Below are 18330 nucleotides of genomic sequence, written 5' to 3' on the forward strand. Positions count from 1 at the left end.
ATATATCGCATAGTCCCCCTCAGAGGCTGGTCCCAAGGGACCACTCTTCCTTATCATCTGCGGAAGTCCATTTCCTTCCTTTCTTAAATAAGCAAACCACTCTGAATAGGAGTAATCCAATGGGTGCCTGGGTGGCTCAGTCAGTTAAGTGCCTGACTCTTGATTTAGGCTCAGATCATGATCTCACGGTTCGTGAGATCAAGCCCTGTATCGGACTCTGCACTGACAGCACGGAGCCTGCTTGGGATTTTCTCTCTCCCTCGCTCTCTGTCCCTCTCCAGTGTGAGTGCACACATGTGTGCACTCTCTCTCTCTCAAAATAAATAAATAAACATTAAAAAAAAAAAACCAAACCCTGGTAATCAAAGAGATCTTATATGTCTAGTCTGGGAGGCCTGCAGGGGCCCCCACATACTCTACTCCCCCCATATTCTCTTGTCAAACTTCTCCATAAAAAGGCCGAGGACTACAAGGCAGACAGCCTAGATCAGGGTGAGGATCACTCCCACAAGACTCTCTGTTAATAGGCTCAGCACTGCCGACCATGTGTTATTCAATTTTTACAATCACCTTTCCAAGCACCTGAAATGGTTTGGTAAGGAAGACTGAGACACTTCAATTCTCCAGTTTCTCCCTGCGCTTGAGTACAAAAGAGTCCTATTTCTACTCCCCACCCTAAGCTGGTTTTTCCCACTGGTCCCGGGCTGGTGAGCACCTTCTCTTGGGGATTCAGCATCTTGTCACTCACCAACGTCTGTTGTCCCCAGGTCAGTGGAGGCAGATTTGAGTGCTTGTCTCTTGCTCCGGTTTCCATGCTTCAATCCACTCTGTCCCTTCAACATTCGAAAGGTAACTCTCATCCCAGGTAAACAATACTGACTGCCTTGCATCCTAATGTCTGTCTGAGAAATTAAGGAGCAGTACCCAACCCACCAGGTGGGTGACTGGCCAGTGTGGCCACTGAGAAACAGAGTCCCTCCTTCTTAGCACTGGGGCTGGGTGGGAAGACTGAGTGTGGGAGAGGGGTAAGGCCTCCCCACTTTATCCATTCTCACTGTGCTATCTCCCCTGTCCACCCCACTGGTTGAGGTAGATGGGCAGAGACAGGGGCCTGGATGGGAAGGGAGGCTCTGACGGCCCTCAGGCTGACGGCACACACCCTTACCTGGTGTACCGTGTACGTTGACTGGCCATGGAGCAAGGGAGGGCAGATGGACAGATTGTACTGTAATGGCTGGCCCAAGAGGGAGTAGCGCCCGTCACCTAGGGAGGAAGAGCAGACGGTTTTCTAGGAGTTAGAACTTCATGGTATGACTTTTAGGAGACCTTAGGGGGCTCTGGATATAAATGGCAGCAGTGCATACTATTCTTGCTTCTATGATAGGAATGCCCATGCACTTGACTGAAGAATTGTCTCTCTTCCTAAACTGCTTGGTTCTCAGCTGTATCTCACGCAAACGGGGCTTTTAGGTTCCCTTACCCTTGAAGAAGGGCTCTGTCCACTGCAGACAAAGGCCCAGGAGAAAACCTACAGACCCTTTTGAATGTGTTTCATTTCTTTCTTTCCTTCTTTTTTAAGTAATCTCTACACCCCAAATGGGGTTTAAACTCATGACCCTGAGATCAAGAGTCGCATGCTCTACTGACTCAGCCAGCCAGGCGCCCCTGATTTCTTATATAGATTATCCTACCCCAAACCCAGGGCTTAAGTTTTGGATTCACGCTGCATGGCAATACAGTGTAGTGGCTAAGAGTACAGGCTTGGGGCCGAACTGTCCAGGTTCAGATCCTGGCTCTGTTACTGGAAATGATAGGTTGGGTATGTTTTCACCTCACTAGTGTTGCTGAGTAGGTTAAATGAATACAGGACACACAAAGCACTTCTAGTAATGCTTCGTACATATTAAGCACCATAAGTGCTACCAATTTGTGTGGATAAATGTTGGATTTCAGAGCACTTGAAAGTTTTAAAACCATACTCTTATCCGATTTTTATACTGCTTGTGACAGCCAAGGCAGAAACGGATAAGATTATTTCCAATTTATGTGTGATTAACCCAATTTTATAGATTAGGAAGCTGAGGCCTGGTTTTAAGTTTACCACCCTCAGTATCACAAAGGTAGTAGTAGACCCAGAACTTGAACCCAAGTCTTTTAATCCAACTCTAGTGTTCTCTCTTCTAAAACCACAGTTTCTGACACAGCCCCATAGTCTCAGTCCTTAGGCTCAGTACTGATGAGTTCAAGTCTTTGATTCATTAGAAAGTTCAGTGAGTTTCTTTTCCCAGCTCGTAGTCACCTACCCTACCTGGTAGCGAATACTAACCACGTAAAGGAGGTCTGCAGGAAGAGGTCTATGGGCAGCACTAAAGAGAGGCAATGCCTACGCGGGGATGTTAAAGGAAGAGCTGGCTCCCAGAGGTGGAGGGCCAGGCACGCTGGTCTCCTGCCTGTTGCTACTGTCTGGATTTCCTCACTTGGGAATGGGCTGTGAAGGGTGAATCTGGCAGCAGCCAGCCCTAGTCTAACCCCTTACCCTGTGCTGGACCCCCAGGCCGGGGGAACTGTGTGAGGACAGGAAGGGGACTGAGTCCTGTGCAGACATTGCTGAGGCTGGTGACAGGAGAGGGTGCTGGAGACTGGGTAGGAGATGTGACGGGGCTGCTGCTCATTTGGGTGTTGGCCTGTGGGAGAGAGGAGCACACGATGCACACATCAAACATTACCTTCTGCATACACCTATGACGTGGCTTAAAGTTCACCTCACTCAGAAAGCGTCTCTTGCAAAACTCTGCCAAAGTCCGGCTGCTCCTTTCAACAGCCCCCTTAGTCCCTAATTAATACCTATTATTTTAATATCCACTTTTTGACACAGTGCTTTTAAGTACTCTCTTAGCATTTGCAAGTGTGTGTCTCTTAGCTCTTCGGCTCCTTGAAAGAAGATGCCCTCTCCTCTCTTTCTTGTGACTCTCCCAGAAGAGTACCTGGGCCCAGACATGTACAGGAGGCTGCTCAGTCAGGCAAAGATTATTCCCTGAGAAGAATCTGGTCACCTCCTTGCTAAGACGACACTGGTTTGCAGGACTCACCTGGGGGCTACTGTCAGGATTGTACAGGTCTCCAGGCTTCTGCCCGCGCTGGTCCATGCTGTAATATTTACAGTGACTCCACTGGACCATGGATGGGTTCTGAGGGGGCTGGGGTCCATTAGGGACATTCAGCTGCATGACCACCACGCCTGGTCCAGAAGGTGACACTCCTGAGTGGCAAGAAGAAAGGGATTAGTTGTGAATTCAAACTACATTCTGACCTTCCAATAACCCTGAGTGTGAAAGCCAGGAAACAAACCTACCCACTTTGCCTCAGGGTCACTTAAAATGTGTCTTGCCAGGGATCTGAGGTAGTTGCTAATTTAGTTTTTGACTTTCTTCACCCTGAACCAGTAAAAGCTTGAGTGGAGGAGACCAGAGTCCCAGATGCCAATGCTCTCCTGGCCTTCACCTGGTGAGGGGTACTTTGGTATGCTTGGCAGAAAACTATTCCATTCTGTCAAAGTTGGGTATTACCAAATGTCCAGGTCAGATTGCTCAAATGTCTGGGCATGGGACAGGTCCCAGTCTGGGGCTTGGGCCAGGGCTGCAGGCACGTGCAGGCTTTTCTGGTAATGGCTGAAGATAGGTCAGTGATGTCTGGTTGCTCTGGGGAAGATGAGTGCACACAGCTTCACTAAGCCAGGCCATGAAGCACTTCTTGGGCCAGGGTGGGTGAATTGGGAATGGCATGGAGCTGTAGGTCATATGCAGGAAATGACAATTCAAGGTGCTGAGGCACAGCGGTTACGCAGGGGAAGCAGGAGATGAGATTATGTTTATGCATTCACTCAGCATTTATTGAACACTTACTATGTGCCAGTTCCTATGCTGGGCACTGGGTGTACAACAAATAAAAGTGGTCCTTGCCCTTATGGAATGGACAGTCTATCAGAGTCAGAGAGTAAGCAAACAGCTGGCGTCTGAGTTTGAAGCACGTTCTAATAAGGGTCTCTATCATGTAGGTGTTAGTACAGAACTTGAGAGAGCTAACTCAAGTGGCCGGCTGTAAAATGGCTGAAGGGAGGGAAGGACCAGCAGCAGGATGAAGAGTTAGGAAGCTACTGGAAAAGAACGAGGAGGTTCTGAATTAGAGCAGTGGCTGCGAGGAAGAGTGGGAGGGTCAGCCCCTCTGAAGGTTTTGCTGACAGGTTCAGGTGACTGACTGGATGTGGTCCTGAAGTTTTAGCACAGACAACCATGGGTAGCCTCACCCTCTCACAGGCTGGGGGAAGCAAAGAGCTCGGTGTGGAAGAACATTAAGTCCTGAATCTTGCTTGTGGTGAAAAGCAAGGTAAGGGATCACGGAGAAGCAGTTTGAATGACAGTCCCTGCAGGGAGGGACAGGCAGGAGCTCTGCTTCCCCACAGGGGATTGTGCAGCCCGAGAGTTTGCTCTTGACCTCTCAGGCTCTACGTGTGTTGAGGGACAGGTTGAGTTCATGTGTGTGTGGTGGCAGAAAATGGGACTGGCTTGAAAACCTGCAGAAGTGCTGCCGTTCTCACGGCTCGGTGCTCTGAGGCGGCTGCCACCACTGCCGTCACATTGCTTCCTGTGATGGGAAATGTTGCAGCCTCTGCCCTGGGCACCAGTCATGCTCGGAACCGAGCACGACTGCTTTTCTCGGGGAGCATCGGTCAAAGTGAAGGAAAAGAAGCGGCGGGAGGCCTGAGAGAGCAGCCCAGGAGACACAGCATCTGTCGTACCCTATTCTCTAGTCAATTTGTGGACCCCAACCTCTGGGGTTCATCTAATCAGAGGGCACAAATACTCAGAGCGACAGGCTCACCTCTCCCCATCCTCTACCACAGGGGACAGGGTATTCATCAGCATGGCTTGTAGAAGGGCCACCAGAAAATGGAATAGCTGTGGAGTGTCATGCATTTAACAACTCCCCCCTTACTATAGTTGCTCTGGGCATTTCCCCCCTCCCCCCCATTCTAAGAGCCCCACCTGCTCCAACATCCTCTACCAACAAAATTGCAATTGACCTTATTTAAACACCTCATTGCTACCTGAGGGGGCCAACGCAAAAATAATCACATCTGCAGCTTTCTTGGAAGGAAGCTCATAATCTGAGCCTAGTGCCTCAGGCCAGGAAACGGTGGGGGACATGTGAGTGTGCAGGGTGTGGGCATAGGCAAGGCAGGAAGCTCTTTCTAATACCAACATGTAGCCATTAGGAGCTATTAGAGGGCTCAAGGGGAGGGGGAAAGAGAACAAAGTCCTCATATATTTTCTCTGATCCCAACAAAAACAAAGCCAGGGTTCTTGGTGGCAGCCTTGGTCCTCCCCACACTGAGTCCTCCCCCGCTGGCCCGAAGCATTGTTCTTTCACTCAGCCGGGACACAGAGCACTACGCTGATGAGCTGATTTTTATGCTTCTCTTCCTCCAGCCAAAAGCAGGTGGCATCCGTTACAGCCGAACTGTCGCTACTTTTTAATGGATGTGACGATAAAAAATGAAAAAGGAAGAAAGAAAAAAAAAGAGAGAAAGCCACCATACTGCCCAGTGACAGCACTTCCAGATAATCAGGGGAGGGTTGAAGTGGGAAGGGGGAGAAGAGGACTGAATAAGGAAATCAATTTCAGCCTGAAAGCTCTGAAAGTAGAGGGGACGTGTGAATGGCTTTTTAAGTGGCATCATTAAACCTGGGCAGAAAGGTCGACTGGGCAGAGCAAACCATATAAATACAAACAGATGACATTTATGTTGGGCAGAATTGGTTTTTGTTTAGTTTTTTTTTTTTCTTAAATCACTGAGGTAGAAGGCTCATAAGGCTTCTTCTTTACCACCAGGAATCGAATCTATCGAAAGGAATGTCCAGAGAAATAATATCCACAGGCATCTTTCCCATATTACAGGACAGAATCCAACAATATCTTGTTTTTTTCCCCCCTCTCTCTTTTGGTGAAGGGGAGGAATATCTTCAGGGAGTGGGAGAGAAAGGAGTTAGTTTCACCTTTGGAAACCCCTCAGCTACAAAATGAGCCAGTAAGTATGTGAGAGGCTATTTCTGTATATACCTCCCTCTGGCCATGGTGCTGTGTCACTGTGAGTTGGGAGTCTGTGTGTGTTTATCACTGCCATTGCGTGTCTGTGTGCATCTTCCGCAGACAAGCACCTCTGTAGAAACCTCAAGGGACCGTGGGCCATCATTTTAGTGGGAAGAAAAGTGTTTCCTGGGGTTATACTGCTGTCTAATATCATAGTGGAGGAATTAAGGTCCAGGCCTGGGGGTAAACTGGGCAACTACAAAAATGTATTAATAAAACAGAACAGTTGTTCCAAGAACAGCCAATCTTAATCCCTGCCTTTATTTTTGGAAAAGTGACCATGTTGTTACATGGGAGAAGGGCGGGTGACTGTCCTTTGAAGGTGACACAGCAGCCCTTGTGGGCTATGCTGGCCTTCTCTCTTCCTTGTAAGGGGTAAAGTGGAAAGGAAGGAAGAAGCAGCACTTGTTTCTTTTCTTCCACCTCCTCTTATATTTCCATGAGTAGAGACTGAAGACTTTTAAAATCAATGATGTGGTCACTACGGGTCTCTTAGGTAACACGGATGGAATGGTACTGGCGGGGGTAGGGAGGGACCAGTTTCATCATCGAGGAATTCCGAGTACAAAGGATCAGAAAAGGCTCAAATAAATTTATCAGGGCAGTTCTGAAGAAAGGACATATAACAGGAACTTCCAAAGAAGTAAGGAAACTAGATGATGAAGAGGGCTTCCTCCATTTCTATTGATTTGGGAAGAGTCCAGACGATCTCCTTCCAATCCCAGCCCAGACCTCTGGTGCTGCCAACTTTCAGAACAACAGCTGTTCCAGTTTGCTTAACCTAGCTCTAAGTCCAGAGCAAGTAGTGAAAAATTCTTTCCCACTTGGTTTGTTTCAGATTCAAAGACCTTGTATTTCAAGATGAAGAGATATAACCAGAGAGATTCAATAGATACACTGATATACACAAGGGTTCACATAAAAATGCACATACAAGTATAAGTATTTGCACATGCACACACTTGTTTTAACAAACAAGAGAGAAAACGCCCTGCAGTACTAAGCACCACCAGAGGCTACAGTGGTTCTTGGAGCTGGTTTCTACAATTTCCATATCCCGCTGGGAATTTCAAGGTCAAGTGCCCCTGGCGGACACTTAGGAGAAACAGCTACAGACCAGTAATGTGATAAAGGGTAAAGGCTGTTGAATTAAAAACCTCTCAGCCTGTGAGAAAGCCATGTTTGGTCTGGATGAAGGCAGAAGTCATTGCTCCTTGAAGGTAAGAACTGATCCTGTCTTATGAGCAAGATTAATTCTGGAATCCACTCCACAGCATCTGACAGAAGAGTGCGAAACCTCTTATGTGAAAACCTTATTTCAAAAATGGGGAAATCGTATTTCAAAATGCTTTCCTCTCACCAGAAGAGGGCACTCTGATATTCCCACAACAGAGCTGAATGGGGATGGCTGGAGGCTACATTAAGATCTTCCCACTAGAACCCCTGAAGTTGCTTTCTTTAACTATAGTGCAATGCTGTGTCGTGGTCCAGTAAAAGGGAAACCAACAAGGGTAGCTGTGCTTGGTCTCTTGCGAGAGTTCTTAGCAGAGGCAGAAAGCCTATTCACTGATAGCTGTCCCTTCAAAGAAAGCCTTTAGCTATTTAACATGATATTCGTTTATTTTCCACTGAAGGGAAAGGAATAGAGGACAGAGACCTGTTGAAAATGTGATATTGAGGGTGCAACATGGGTTACGAAAAGGCAAGAGACCCAAGTTCATGGTCTAGGATTGTGACCTCAGGCAAATCATTTATCCTCTTTGAGTCTTAAATTTCCTCTTCACAAGGTCTGGGTAAGAATTAAAATGATACAATGTATATAAGCATAATAGAAAAATTGCTAAAGAAATCTAAGATAGGGCTTAAAAAGCATTTTGTCAGCCTCCCTCACACTCCCAACCGAAAAGTAAAGCTGTTTATAGGAAGAATGAGCGCAGGAGACAGAGGTAAGCACTTTGTGTCTCAAAGGCATGTGAGTGGCAAGTATAATGCTAGTTTCAGAGGGAAGGGGAAAAAAAAAGAAGAAAGAAAAAAAAACAAACCCAAGGAACCCAATAAGGGATGTGGCTTCCCAGGGAAGGGAGGGGGCAACCAACCTCACCTCTCACGAGGTCAGCTTCAGCACCCCTGGAAAACAACAGTCAGGGCTCTGCTCTTTTCTTGTGATGGTTTGACAGCTGGGGACAGAGCCAATCCAGGAACTCTCCTACCCTTTCCGGCTCTACAGCACAAGTCCTTCAGCAGTGTTTGCTCTTGCCAGTACCCAAGACCTCCTCACTCTTTATTCTCTTACCTGAGTACTGCTGTGGCATCTGTGGCGGACTGCAGGGAGAGGGAGACTGAGGCATCTGGTACTGCTCAGAGCCGGGAGGCTGCAGAAACCCCACAGAAGGGCTGGGGGGCGGAGAAGAGAGCAGGGTTAAAGTGGCAGTGGGAGGAACACGGCTCCTGGCAAACAGCTGCTGCTTCCCAGGCCTCCCCTGCGGGAAGCAGAGGCAGCTCCCAGCCATTCCCAGACCAATTTGCCATGCAATTTCTAAAATCACTCATCAGTTCAAAGTTAATTATATATATTTGTACTTGATCATCTTTCAATTAGGAAGCTGCTAATCAGTGCTACAGATGGAATGTTAGTGACACATGCTCTTCTCAACAGTATGGAAACACCAGCACATACACGTGCACACATGCGCGCACTCATGCGCGCGCGCTCTCTCTGAGAAACACAAAGTACCAGAAACAGACACACAGTGCTCTGAGAAGGGTGGGCAAAAAAGAACTAAGGAGATGTTGATTTAGGATGTTTATGTAACAGCTGAGTTACTTAAAGACAAGTGGGGAAACCCCCCCACAAGCTCAAGATAATGCGGATAATACACACAAAAAGAAGTGAACCTACACATTGAGAGAAATACATAGAAATACATACAGGCCCACACTTGACTTCTAGTCCCAGCTCTACTTCTAACTAGCTGGGTGACTTTGAGTATGTTTCTTAACCTCCCTAGCTGGAATTTTCTCATTTATAAAAGAAGGAAGAAAAATAAAACAAGGGGAGCAGACTAAGTATTTCTAAGGTTCCTTCTACCTCTAAAATTCTATCAGGAATGACCTATACTAAGATATATATATGTGTGTGTGTGTGTCTGTGTGTGTGTATATGTATATATATATAATAGATACACCACCATCTGAGATGCATCCATGGACCTAAATATAGTTACATAGAAAATTTACATATATACATATACTCCAATTTTCTTCTTTCAATGTTTTTAAAAAATTTCTTGAGAGAGAGAGAAAGAGAGAATGTGCGCATGCAGGGAAGAGGCAGAGAGAGAGAGGGGCAGGGAGAGAGATTCCCAAGCAGGCTCCGCACTGTCAGCTCAGAGCCCCACTTGAGGCTCGATCTCACGAACCGTGAAATCCTGACCTAAGCTGAGATCAAGTCAGGTGCTCAACCGACTGAGCCACCTAGCCACCAAATTGCAGTCTCTATCCTATAGTTCTAAATCCCACTGATTAGAAAAAACAAAAAATAGGGGACATGACAAAGTCTCTGTCTTTGAAGTAGGAATTTTTTTTCTGCTGATAACGTCTTATTCACAAGTCAAATCAAAGAGCAGACAAGGAGAATGAATTTCCTCATATGCTACCTGCTTTAGGGGACACTGGATCTTTACCCTTGCCCTTCTTTTCTTAGCTCAGTGGAAATAGCCGCTGATCTATGGGAGATGTGCCCTGACTCTCTGGGAGTCCTCACCTAGTACCGTTCTGCTGAGCCGGTGGGATCATGCTGTAGTACACTGGCACGCCCCCTGCTGGGAGCGCCCCTTGCACAGACTGGCTCGCAGGGACCAGCATGGGTTGCTGGAAAGGCGGCTGGACCACATTCTGCGAGTCATTACCCACTGGGACCTGGGTAGAGACGAGAAGAGAATGACCACTTGTACTCCTAATGAGTTCATCCAGACAATGGCTGAATAAGTAAGTCATCGCTAGACTAGGACACTGACTTCCTTCCCTACCTTTAGAGACTCCTCCTACTCACCTCATCTGCCTAAAGAAAATGCATACAGAACTATCTCCATTTGAGCATCTGATGTAGAGAAAGGAGCCTGATTTCCTTTAGATCCTACTTTTCTGGGCCATTATACTCATTTGCATGGCTGTATAAAGACCAAACAATTAAAAGAAAGACTCTACCCAGGCTCTCTGGGCTTTCTCTCAGAGGAAAAACACCTACAAATTCTAGGGGGAAAGTGAAGAGTATTTTAGTATTGGAGTTGTCACACTGGATAACGTGGGAGACTGTCTTCCTTTTCCTCCTCCCAAGGACTGGGTGATCTCTCCCAGTACAGAATGCACCCACTTGGTAAGAAGGCAGTGGAGTGTACTGAACCACCAGGCCTTGCATCTGGGCCCCCATGCTGCTCCTCTGGTTGCTGAGCAGGCCCTGGCTCTGTGGCTGCTGGACCCCAATCATGCCTTGGTAAGCCGCCTGCTGCTGGTTAGGCATCATGGGCTGTAAACCTAGGGATGAGCAAGACACAGAAGACATTAGCCTGGTCTCAACGTTTAGGAGGTCATATTCTCTCAGTAACTTCCCTCCTCCTGGCTATTTTACCTTTTCTTTTTCTGAAGATCCTGGGCTGCTCCTGGGACTAATCATTTCTGCCGTTTTTTGTTTTGTTTTTTTTTAAACAAGGAAGGTACTACTCTCTTTCCCAGTCTCTGCCCTTCCCCTATTCACTGCCTTCTCACACCAGCAGTTCCTCTTACCAGGCTGCTGGGATGGCTGAGGCAGCTGTTGACCACGTTGGGGGCTGTAGGCCACCGGGTGAGAGAGAGGTCGGTATTGCTGGTTGGAGTTAGGATACTGTCCAGGGGGATAGTAAGAAACCTGGATCTATGGTGAGAGGAAAGAGATACGTGAGAGGGTCCCTTAAATTCAGCCCTAACATCCCCAACTATAAAATGCATCAGGGTAAATAGCCATAAATCTGTAGAGATATTCTGGACCTGCAATTGCAGAATTAATATACAAGTATGAAACAGAACTGAAGAGTATATGTTACAGAGAAAGACACCCTTCTGACTAGAAAGACAACTCTCAAGTGCAAGGTGGGGAAATGGAAGTGGGGATGGGTATGCCCTCAGCTCTGTCTAAACTAGAGGAAGAAAGAAGGCTCTAACAGTGGGGAGCTGAATTAGTGATTTAAGCCTGGAGCCCATGCTGCTCACCTGCTGAGGGGGCTGCATATAGCCCTGGGGCGGCAGGACTTGCTGAGTAGGCGGCGCATGGCTAGAGGGGGGATAGGTGGACGTGGGGAGGGGCTGTCCTGTAGAAGCCATGATGAAGCTAGTCTGCTGAGGGTGCTGGGAGATAAGCTGGGGCTGGAACAGAGCTGAGGATGGATCAGCTGCTTCGGTAGAACCTTGACGGCTAAGGCTCATTTGTCCAAAGGGGTTGCTGAGGTCATCTGCCTGTTGAGAGAGCAAGGGAGACTCAAGGACTGAGGTCATATCAAGCCCCAAGTCTTTGGCTTCAACACAAAAACAGACAGACAGATAGAGCAACCCTCTCTACAGCCTTCCTTCCTTACACCAATTTGGGACACTCCTGCCTCCATGCCCTAGGAGGCACTTTTCAGCTCTAGGCCTCTGTCATGTGGTGTTTTAAACTGCTATGAACTGCGGGTGCCTGGCTGGCTCAGTCGGTGAAACCTGCAACTTCTGATCTCGGGGTTGTGAGTTCAAGCCCTACACTGGGTGTAGAGATTACTTAAAAATAAAATCTTAAAAAAAAACCCTGCTATGAACGGAACAGCTGTATGAAGCCCAACCCCAGAACCAGACTCCTTCCCACATATGAGGTAACAATGGCCACTGCGACTCTGATCTTTATTAGAATTAGTCCTAGAGAGATGGGAGCAACAACACCTTCTCTCTATATATAGAAAAAACAGGACAAACTAATGGGTTAAAAAGAAAAAGACTAAAAGTCCTTCTTTTTCAATTTTCTGGTCTCCAACCATACAAAAGGCCCTATAGTGCCATAAAGCCCGTTTTTATAGTAACGGACCTCAATAAATAACACTGTGGATCAGGGATGGTTAGGTTCTCATGGCTCCCAGCTCTGCCTATGCAGCGAAAGGACTGGTGGGCTCCCCCTCCTGCTGCTTATCTCCTTACTCCCTCCTCTCGAGGTCATTTCCACCTCTGTTTGCTGACACTAGCCTAGAGTTCTCCTGCCCTTCAGGAACTACTTCCAATTCTCACCTCTGAAAGGAGGCCAGGCTGAGTGGCCAAGGTGAAGGGCAAGGAGACTGACAGACTAGTCTGTAATTGCCTCCTCGCTCAGCCCTCTTCTCTAAGCAGTAAGAGGGACGGTGTTCTGCCTCTCACTTGTATGATAGGTTATAATTCGTTAGCCTCTTTGTTTTTTCTGCTTCCCGGACAGTAGTCCATACACACACACACGCAGAGCAGGACTTCTTTAGAAAAAGAAACTAGTAGAAAGAAAAGACCATGTTTTCCTGTGGTTTCACTTAATTTTCAGGAATCTGATCTTCAACTTAGCTGTTTTGCTACCATAGTGGGCAGAAATAGATGACAAGCGGGCTGGACTGCAGATAGTTTTGGGGTCTACATTCCAAAACTTCAGAATGGCGATAAAGGCGGAAGGAAAGAGGAGATTCTAGTGAAAAATTGGATGGGTGTGGGGCGCCTGGGAGGCTCAGCTGACTGAGTGGTTGACTCTTGGTTTCAGCTCAGGTCATGATCTCACAGTTCATGAGTTCAAGCCCCACACAGTGGGCAGCCTGCTTGGGATTCTCTGTCTCACTCTTTTTCTGCCCCTCTCTCACTCTCCCAAAATAAATAAACGTTTAAAAAAACCAAACAGGTGTGATTAACACAAAATTAAAAATAAACAGTGTTCTGGTAACCAAGATAAAAGTTATCAACTATGGGGTACCTGGGTGGCTCAGTCAGTTAAGCATCTGACTCTTGATTTTGGCTCAGGTCATGATCTCATCAACATTATGGGACTGAGCCCCGAGTCAGCCTCCTCGCTGAGCATGGAGCCTGCCTGCGATTCTCTCTCGCCCTCTCTCTGCCCCTCCCCAGCTCAGACTTTCTTTCTCTCTCAAAATAAATAAACATTTTTAAAAAAGATGTTAAGTTTAAAAAAAAAAGAAGTTATTAATTATGAGGTATCTCGGGTCTTCATAGGATTTGTAGTCAGGGTACAATTTAAACAGCATGTGCTATGCATTAGAAATTTTTTTTTTTTAAGTATAAAATAACAGTAACATAGGAGAACATTTTAAGTTTGGACCAGTGATACCAAACAAATTTGCAATTGTGTTTTGACCTTCAAAGGAAATGACAGAAAACCATCCTATACCGGGTAAACTGGGCTCTTCAGACATGTCCAGGGAGAAGAGTTGACAGATGCACATAATAGAAAGACGAGGAGCCCAGGGTAGGGCAACATCCAATTTCGTACTTCTCCCGAAACTCAGGGGGACCAGTGCTCCTCTCTGTCTTACATTTAGGCATCTTTTGATGCCACAGTTCTGTGATGAGGCCACCAGAAAGGAATACAGCTCAGCCTATGCTGGCCCTTTGCTCAAGAAGATATGCCTTTTAACGTGGCCTTCCAGAAAGTGCAGCTACTTTGTCCCAGACGGACCCACAGACATACCACACATGGACACGACAAAAAGGGGAACGGAGTTTATACCATGTTGTACTGCTGGGGCGGAGAGACTGGCAGAAGGACTTGGGGACAGGAGCCTGGAGAGAACTGAACAGGCTGCGGAGAGGGCTGCAGAGCTGGGACTGGCTGTGGACCAGCAGAGAGGCATGTGGAACAGGGAAGAGAAGAGGGAAGTGCAGGGGGAGGCAGGGGGAGGGAGGGCAGAGGTGGGGCGGGAAAGGGGAGGAAAAACAATGTTAATCATAAAAAAAATGTCACATGGAGAGCAAGGCTGCTGAGCAGACTGGAGACCTGGCCCAAGGCAGCCTGTGGCTTTTGCATCTCTGACAAATCCGCGATCTCTCCTATCAGGAGAGACCTGCTGCAGTGTACACTCCATCCCATTAGCTACTCGGGACTCTACAGTTGTTGAGAGCAATCTTAGGACTCTCAGAGCCAGTGTGTCTGCTGCTTGATTCCAAACATGGCTTTTCCCACAGCATTTTTTCTGAACACACAATTCCTGGGGACCACGATCATAACGCTCCTTGAATGCCCACTTGAGAAGGGATTCCTGCTTTTGTAGGAGGGGTCATCCAAGGTCTGGCTCAGCTTTCCCGGCCAGCCACACTCCGGATTTCACACCACAGTTCTCCTGGAGGAAGCGTTCATTCACAAGGTTCATCTCCCTCCCAAGGGTACAGAGGGAAAAAAGAGCCAGTTTATGGCTGGTTCCAGCTCCGTGATTGTTCTATGCTCCTCCAGGCTGTGAGGGCAGTATGAAAAAATGCCCCCATAAGCAAGCAGGGAGGGAGGATTTGGAATAAAATATAAATAGCCTCGCTTTAGCTTTTGTTCTTTTAGTCCCTTCACTAGCCTCAAGCAGGAGGATTTGTTTATTAGGAACATGATGTGTGCTAAACCAACTAATGGGGAGTTATTTTTTTTCTCTCTTCTTCCCCTCCAGCCATTTCAATCACTTCTCCTGGAGAATCAGTTCTCCAGCCATAGCCCCTGGTGGTAGATGAGGTGGGAGAAAAGAAGCAAGGCTAGGAAGAGAGGGGGAAATAACATTTATATACATTGCCTCATTTACATACATATCTCATTACAGACTCACAATAATCCACAGGGAGAACAGGATTGCTTGTATTGGCAGTTAAGGTAGTAAGGCTCAGAGAAATTCAATCACACATCCAGGATCACACAGCTAATATGGCAGAGCTGGGAGGGGAACCTAGTTCTGCCTGACATATATTCTTCCCACTCCACTCTAACAGCAGGGAGCGGATGAAGGAAGATGTTAAACAGATTTATGAATTTTTTAGTTTGTATGATTCATCTCCCCTCTTCCACATTTAGAGTATTAAGAGGTGTGGGGGGCCAAGGTGTCAATATCATCCCTTGCCATATACCTCTGGGGAGACTCTGACAGAGGGGACTAACAGTTCTGGAGGCAGAGTCTGGGAATGAGAAGGCCTCCAAAACAGAGAATGCTCCTGATAACCTGGACTTTATTGAAAATACAATGTAAGTCATCTTGGTTAGGAAAAAGTTGCTGAGAATCCACTGGGAGACTGGGGGAGACATTATTGCAGCCCTGACAAAGTCCCAGCTTTCTCGGCATGCCCACGTTCCGCAAGCCAGTGGCATCTCAAGTGTAACGGCCAAGTTGCTCAGCCTGAGCTCCTTGTGCTGGTAGCTTTTAAATCCGTGTTCTAGTCCCTTGATCCTCTTCTGTCTCTTGGGGGAGGGTCTACTGTGCTTCAAATCTTACATCCTTTGAGGGGGAAGGGGCCCTAGGTACAGCTGCCTATTTTCGTCACATTTCTTACACATTTGAGTAAAAAGTAAACAGGGAAGAAATGAGCCTCCTCTCTTAGGCCTCTTCTGGCTGAAGAAGGGTAGTGGTAAAAGGATGCATCTCAGTGGCTGTTCTTAGGTTCTTCTACCATTACCCTCAGCAGCAGTTCTCAGTCTCAAACTCCAAGGCTAGGGAGCTTCCAAGAACCATAAGGAAGCCAAAGACTGGCCATGAGGGACATGACTGCCCCCTGCTGGTGAATTCTGGGCGAGATAGCTGGCTCTTGGCTGTCTGACTTGACTCCCAGAGGGCTCCTTTTCAAGTGGTCCACTCCACTTTAACGTAAACACAGCAAAAGTTGGCCACTGGCCCTTTAAACTCTCAACCTCACCCCTCGATCTCACGTGCTCTACTGCACATGACAGGGAGGTCTGCTCTGACAGTGGAGGCCTGCTAAGAAGGGAAAGTTTAACAGAGTTTAGCACGGTCCCCAGGCCTGGAACACAGAGCTTTTCTCACTAATTCTGTGAAAGGAAAACCTTTAGAGTAAGCACAGTGGTGCGCACGTGTGTGTGTATGTGCGCGCGCGCACGTCCGTGTGTGGTTCCTTCCTTCATCCCTGTACTGTTGCATGCCATTTGAGGAACTAAACAATACATATGCTGGGGCTCAGCACCTTGAGTTTGGAGAGTCACCAGTGCTGAGAGACAGGGAAAAAAAGAAAGAAAAAGGCAGTAGGAAGAAGGGGATAAAGAAAGAGGGGGAAAAGTGGAGAGGAAAAAAAAGAAGCTATAAATAGTGGAGTGGCAGGGGCGTCTGGGTGGCTCAGTTTGTTAAGCGTCGACTTCTGCTCAAGTCATGATCTCATGGTTCGTTTGTGGGTTTGAGCCCCGCATTGGGCTCTGTGCTGACAGCTGAGAGCCCGGACCCTGTGTCTCCCTCGCTCCCTGCCCCTCCCCAACCATACGCTGTCTCTCTCTCAAAGATATATAAACATTAAAAAAATAAATAGTGGGGTGATGGTAGTATAATATCAGTCACCATCATAAGTGCTTCAGGGACACCAAAACTTAACCAGGATAAGATCTTTTAGTTTTGGAGTTTGTGATCATAATTAACCTTAAGAATAAATTTCTGAGGAAACAGATCTCCAATCGACAGGGCCTAACCTAGTACTGTACACCTTGCAGGAGATCAGTCAATGTCAATGACTGACTCACAGAACCTCATGACCAGACGCAGGGCCAGAATCTGAGTAAAAGTTTGGGATTTAGGGCCAGACACCTAAACATTCTAACATTTTTTCAGTCCCAAATGCTTATTCTAGTGATTGCTATATTGCTTTCCCACTCTTGTTGTCTGTTTCTAGATATGGATGGAAGGAGGAAGCAGATGAAGACTAAGAGGGAGAAAAAGGAGCAAGACTATTAAAAAATACATACATTTTAGAAAACTCAAATACTAGGACCTTAGAAAAATGAGGCACACACAGAAACACAGTAGGGGATACCCAGAGAGAAAGGTGTGCCCACTTACAGATCTGAATGAAGACACAAACCGAATACACACACACGTGCCACACTTCAATACGGAGTGAGGTAAGCTGACATGAATGAGACTTATTGAGGTAGACGGTGGTAGAGCAAGAACGAAAGTCAGGACTACAGAGAAACTGATTTAGGGGCCAAGATAAAGGCCTAGAATGATCTGCATGTGGGTTACATTAAGACATGAAGCAGGGGGTTTCCTAGATCATTACAATATCAGAATGGGATAGGACTGGGCCAGCCTGGGCTCTTTCTAGTCTAGTTTCCAGTTCCTGGGGTGTTAATGCTTGTGATTTGCTTCTTTTACCTACAGAAGAGACAGAGCTGAAGCCAAGCTGGACTGACTGAGCATGGAGGTGAGGGAGCCTGGGAGGTGCAATGAGAAAAACTACAGCAGTAGAAGGGCAGACATACGGGCTTTCTGACCGGCAGAGACCACCACTGGACATACCCTAGGACAGAGGATGGGCTCCACTCATGAGCAGCTCCCCTCAGAGTATCAGGGAGACCTGAACCTATAACACTGATCCAGTTTAGGACAGGATCGGATTCTGATGCTGAAGACTTGTGTGATCTCTACAGAAAGAAAACTTGCCTCAAGCCCTACTTGATATTAATATTTACCGGTCCAGCAACAGACGGAGAAAGAGCTCTTTCGTGGCATGGGAAATAAAGACAACCTCGGTGGATTTGTGCCTTATGGCATATGTATGGCAGGGGTCTTGAGTATATTTCCTTTTCTCACACCCCAATCCATAAATGTGTTTGTGGGTCAACAGTCACATGAACACATCCAGCTGGTTATGGTGGGAGCTGTGATTTTTTCAAGCTCCATATATGGATGCAGTGAATAAAATCGCCTTGCTAATTACACAGGATGTAGAGGGAGATGGGGAACAGCAGAAATGTGGGGTAAAAGATCCCACTGGCAATTCTCCGGAAGAAAAGGAAGAAATAGAAAGCAAAAAGCTCCCAGGCCGACTCTAAGAGCACTATGGCCAAAACCTCACCCTTACTCTTCTCTCCCCACAACTAACAAATAAGAAGCAGGGGAGGGAGTGGCAGGTCTCCAACAGCAGATCTTTCCTGCCACCCACAGCACAACAGACATGACTGTACTTCCAGAG

The 18330-nt window shown here is 47.1% G+C and overlaps 1 protein-coding gene and 1 long non-coding RNA gene across 16 annotated transcripts in view; one reads left to right on the forward strand and one right to left on the reverse strand.

The window, feature by feature from the left end:
• Positions 1–18330, reverse strand: part of R3HDM2 (R3H domain containing 2) — a 119016-nt gene that overhangs the window by 887 nt on the left and 99799 nt on the right. For 9 of the 15 annotated variants that reach the window (XM_077757546.1, XM_077757548.1, XM_077757547.1 and 6 more), the window contains 10 exons: positions 13898–13999; positions 11392–11634; positions 10930–11056; positions 10520–10680; positions 9911–10065; positions 8441–8541; positions 3090–3259; positions 2537–2684; positions 1166–1263; positions 749–833 (listed from right to left, as the gene is read on the reverse strand). In XM_077757546.1, the coding sequence (XP_077613672.1) occupies positions 749–833; positions 1166–1263; positions 2537–2684; positions 3090–3259; positions 8441–8541; positions 9911–10065; positions 10520–10680; positions 10930–11056; positions 11392–11634; positions 13898–13999 (1390 nt within the window). The remainder of the gene's footprint in view (positions 1–748; positions 834–1165; positions 1264–2536; positions 2685–3089; positions 3260–8440; positions 8542–9910; positions 10066–10519; positions 10681–10929; positions 11057–11391; positions 11635–13897; positions 14000–18330) is intronic. The other 6 variants (XM_077757556.1, XM_077757558.1, XM_077757557.1 and 3 more) reach the window with 2 other exon arrangements.
• LOC144226208 (uncharacterized) lies at positions 758–17892 on the forward strand. Its single transcript, XR_013333550.1, has 4 exons — positions 758–849; positions 5890–6085; positions 6986–7367; positions 17517–17892. It is a non-coding gene; the product is annotated as an uncharacterized LOC144226208 (long non-coding RNA).

This window comes from Crocuta crocuta, unplaced genomic scaffold (assembly GCF_008692635.1).
Source record: "Crocuta crocuta isolate KB4526 unplaced genomic scaffold, BGI_CrCroc_1.0 scaffold549, whole genome shotgun sequence".
NCBI classification, from domain to species: domain Eukaryota; kingdom Metazoa; phylum Chordata; class Mammalia; order Carnivora; family Hyaenidae; genus Crocuta; species Crocuta crocuta.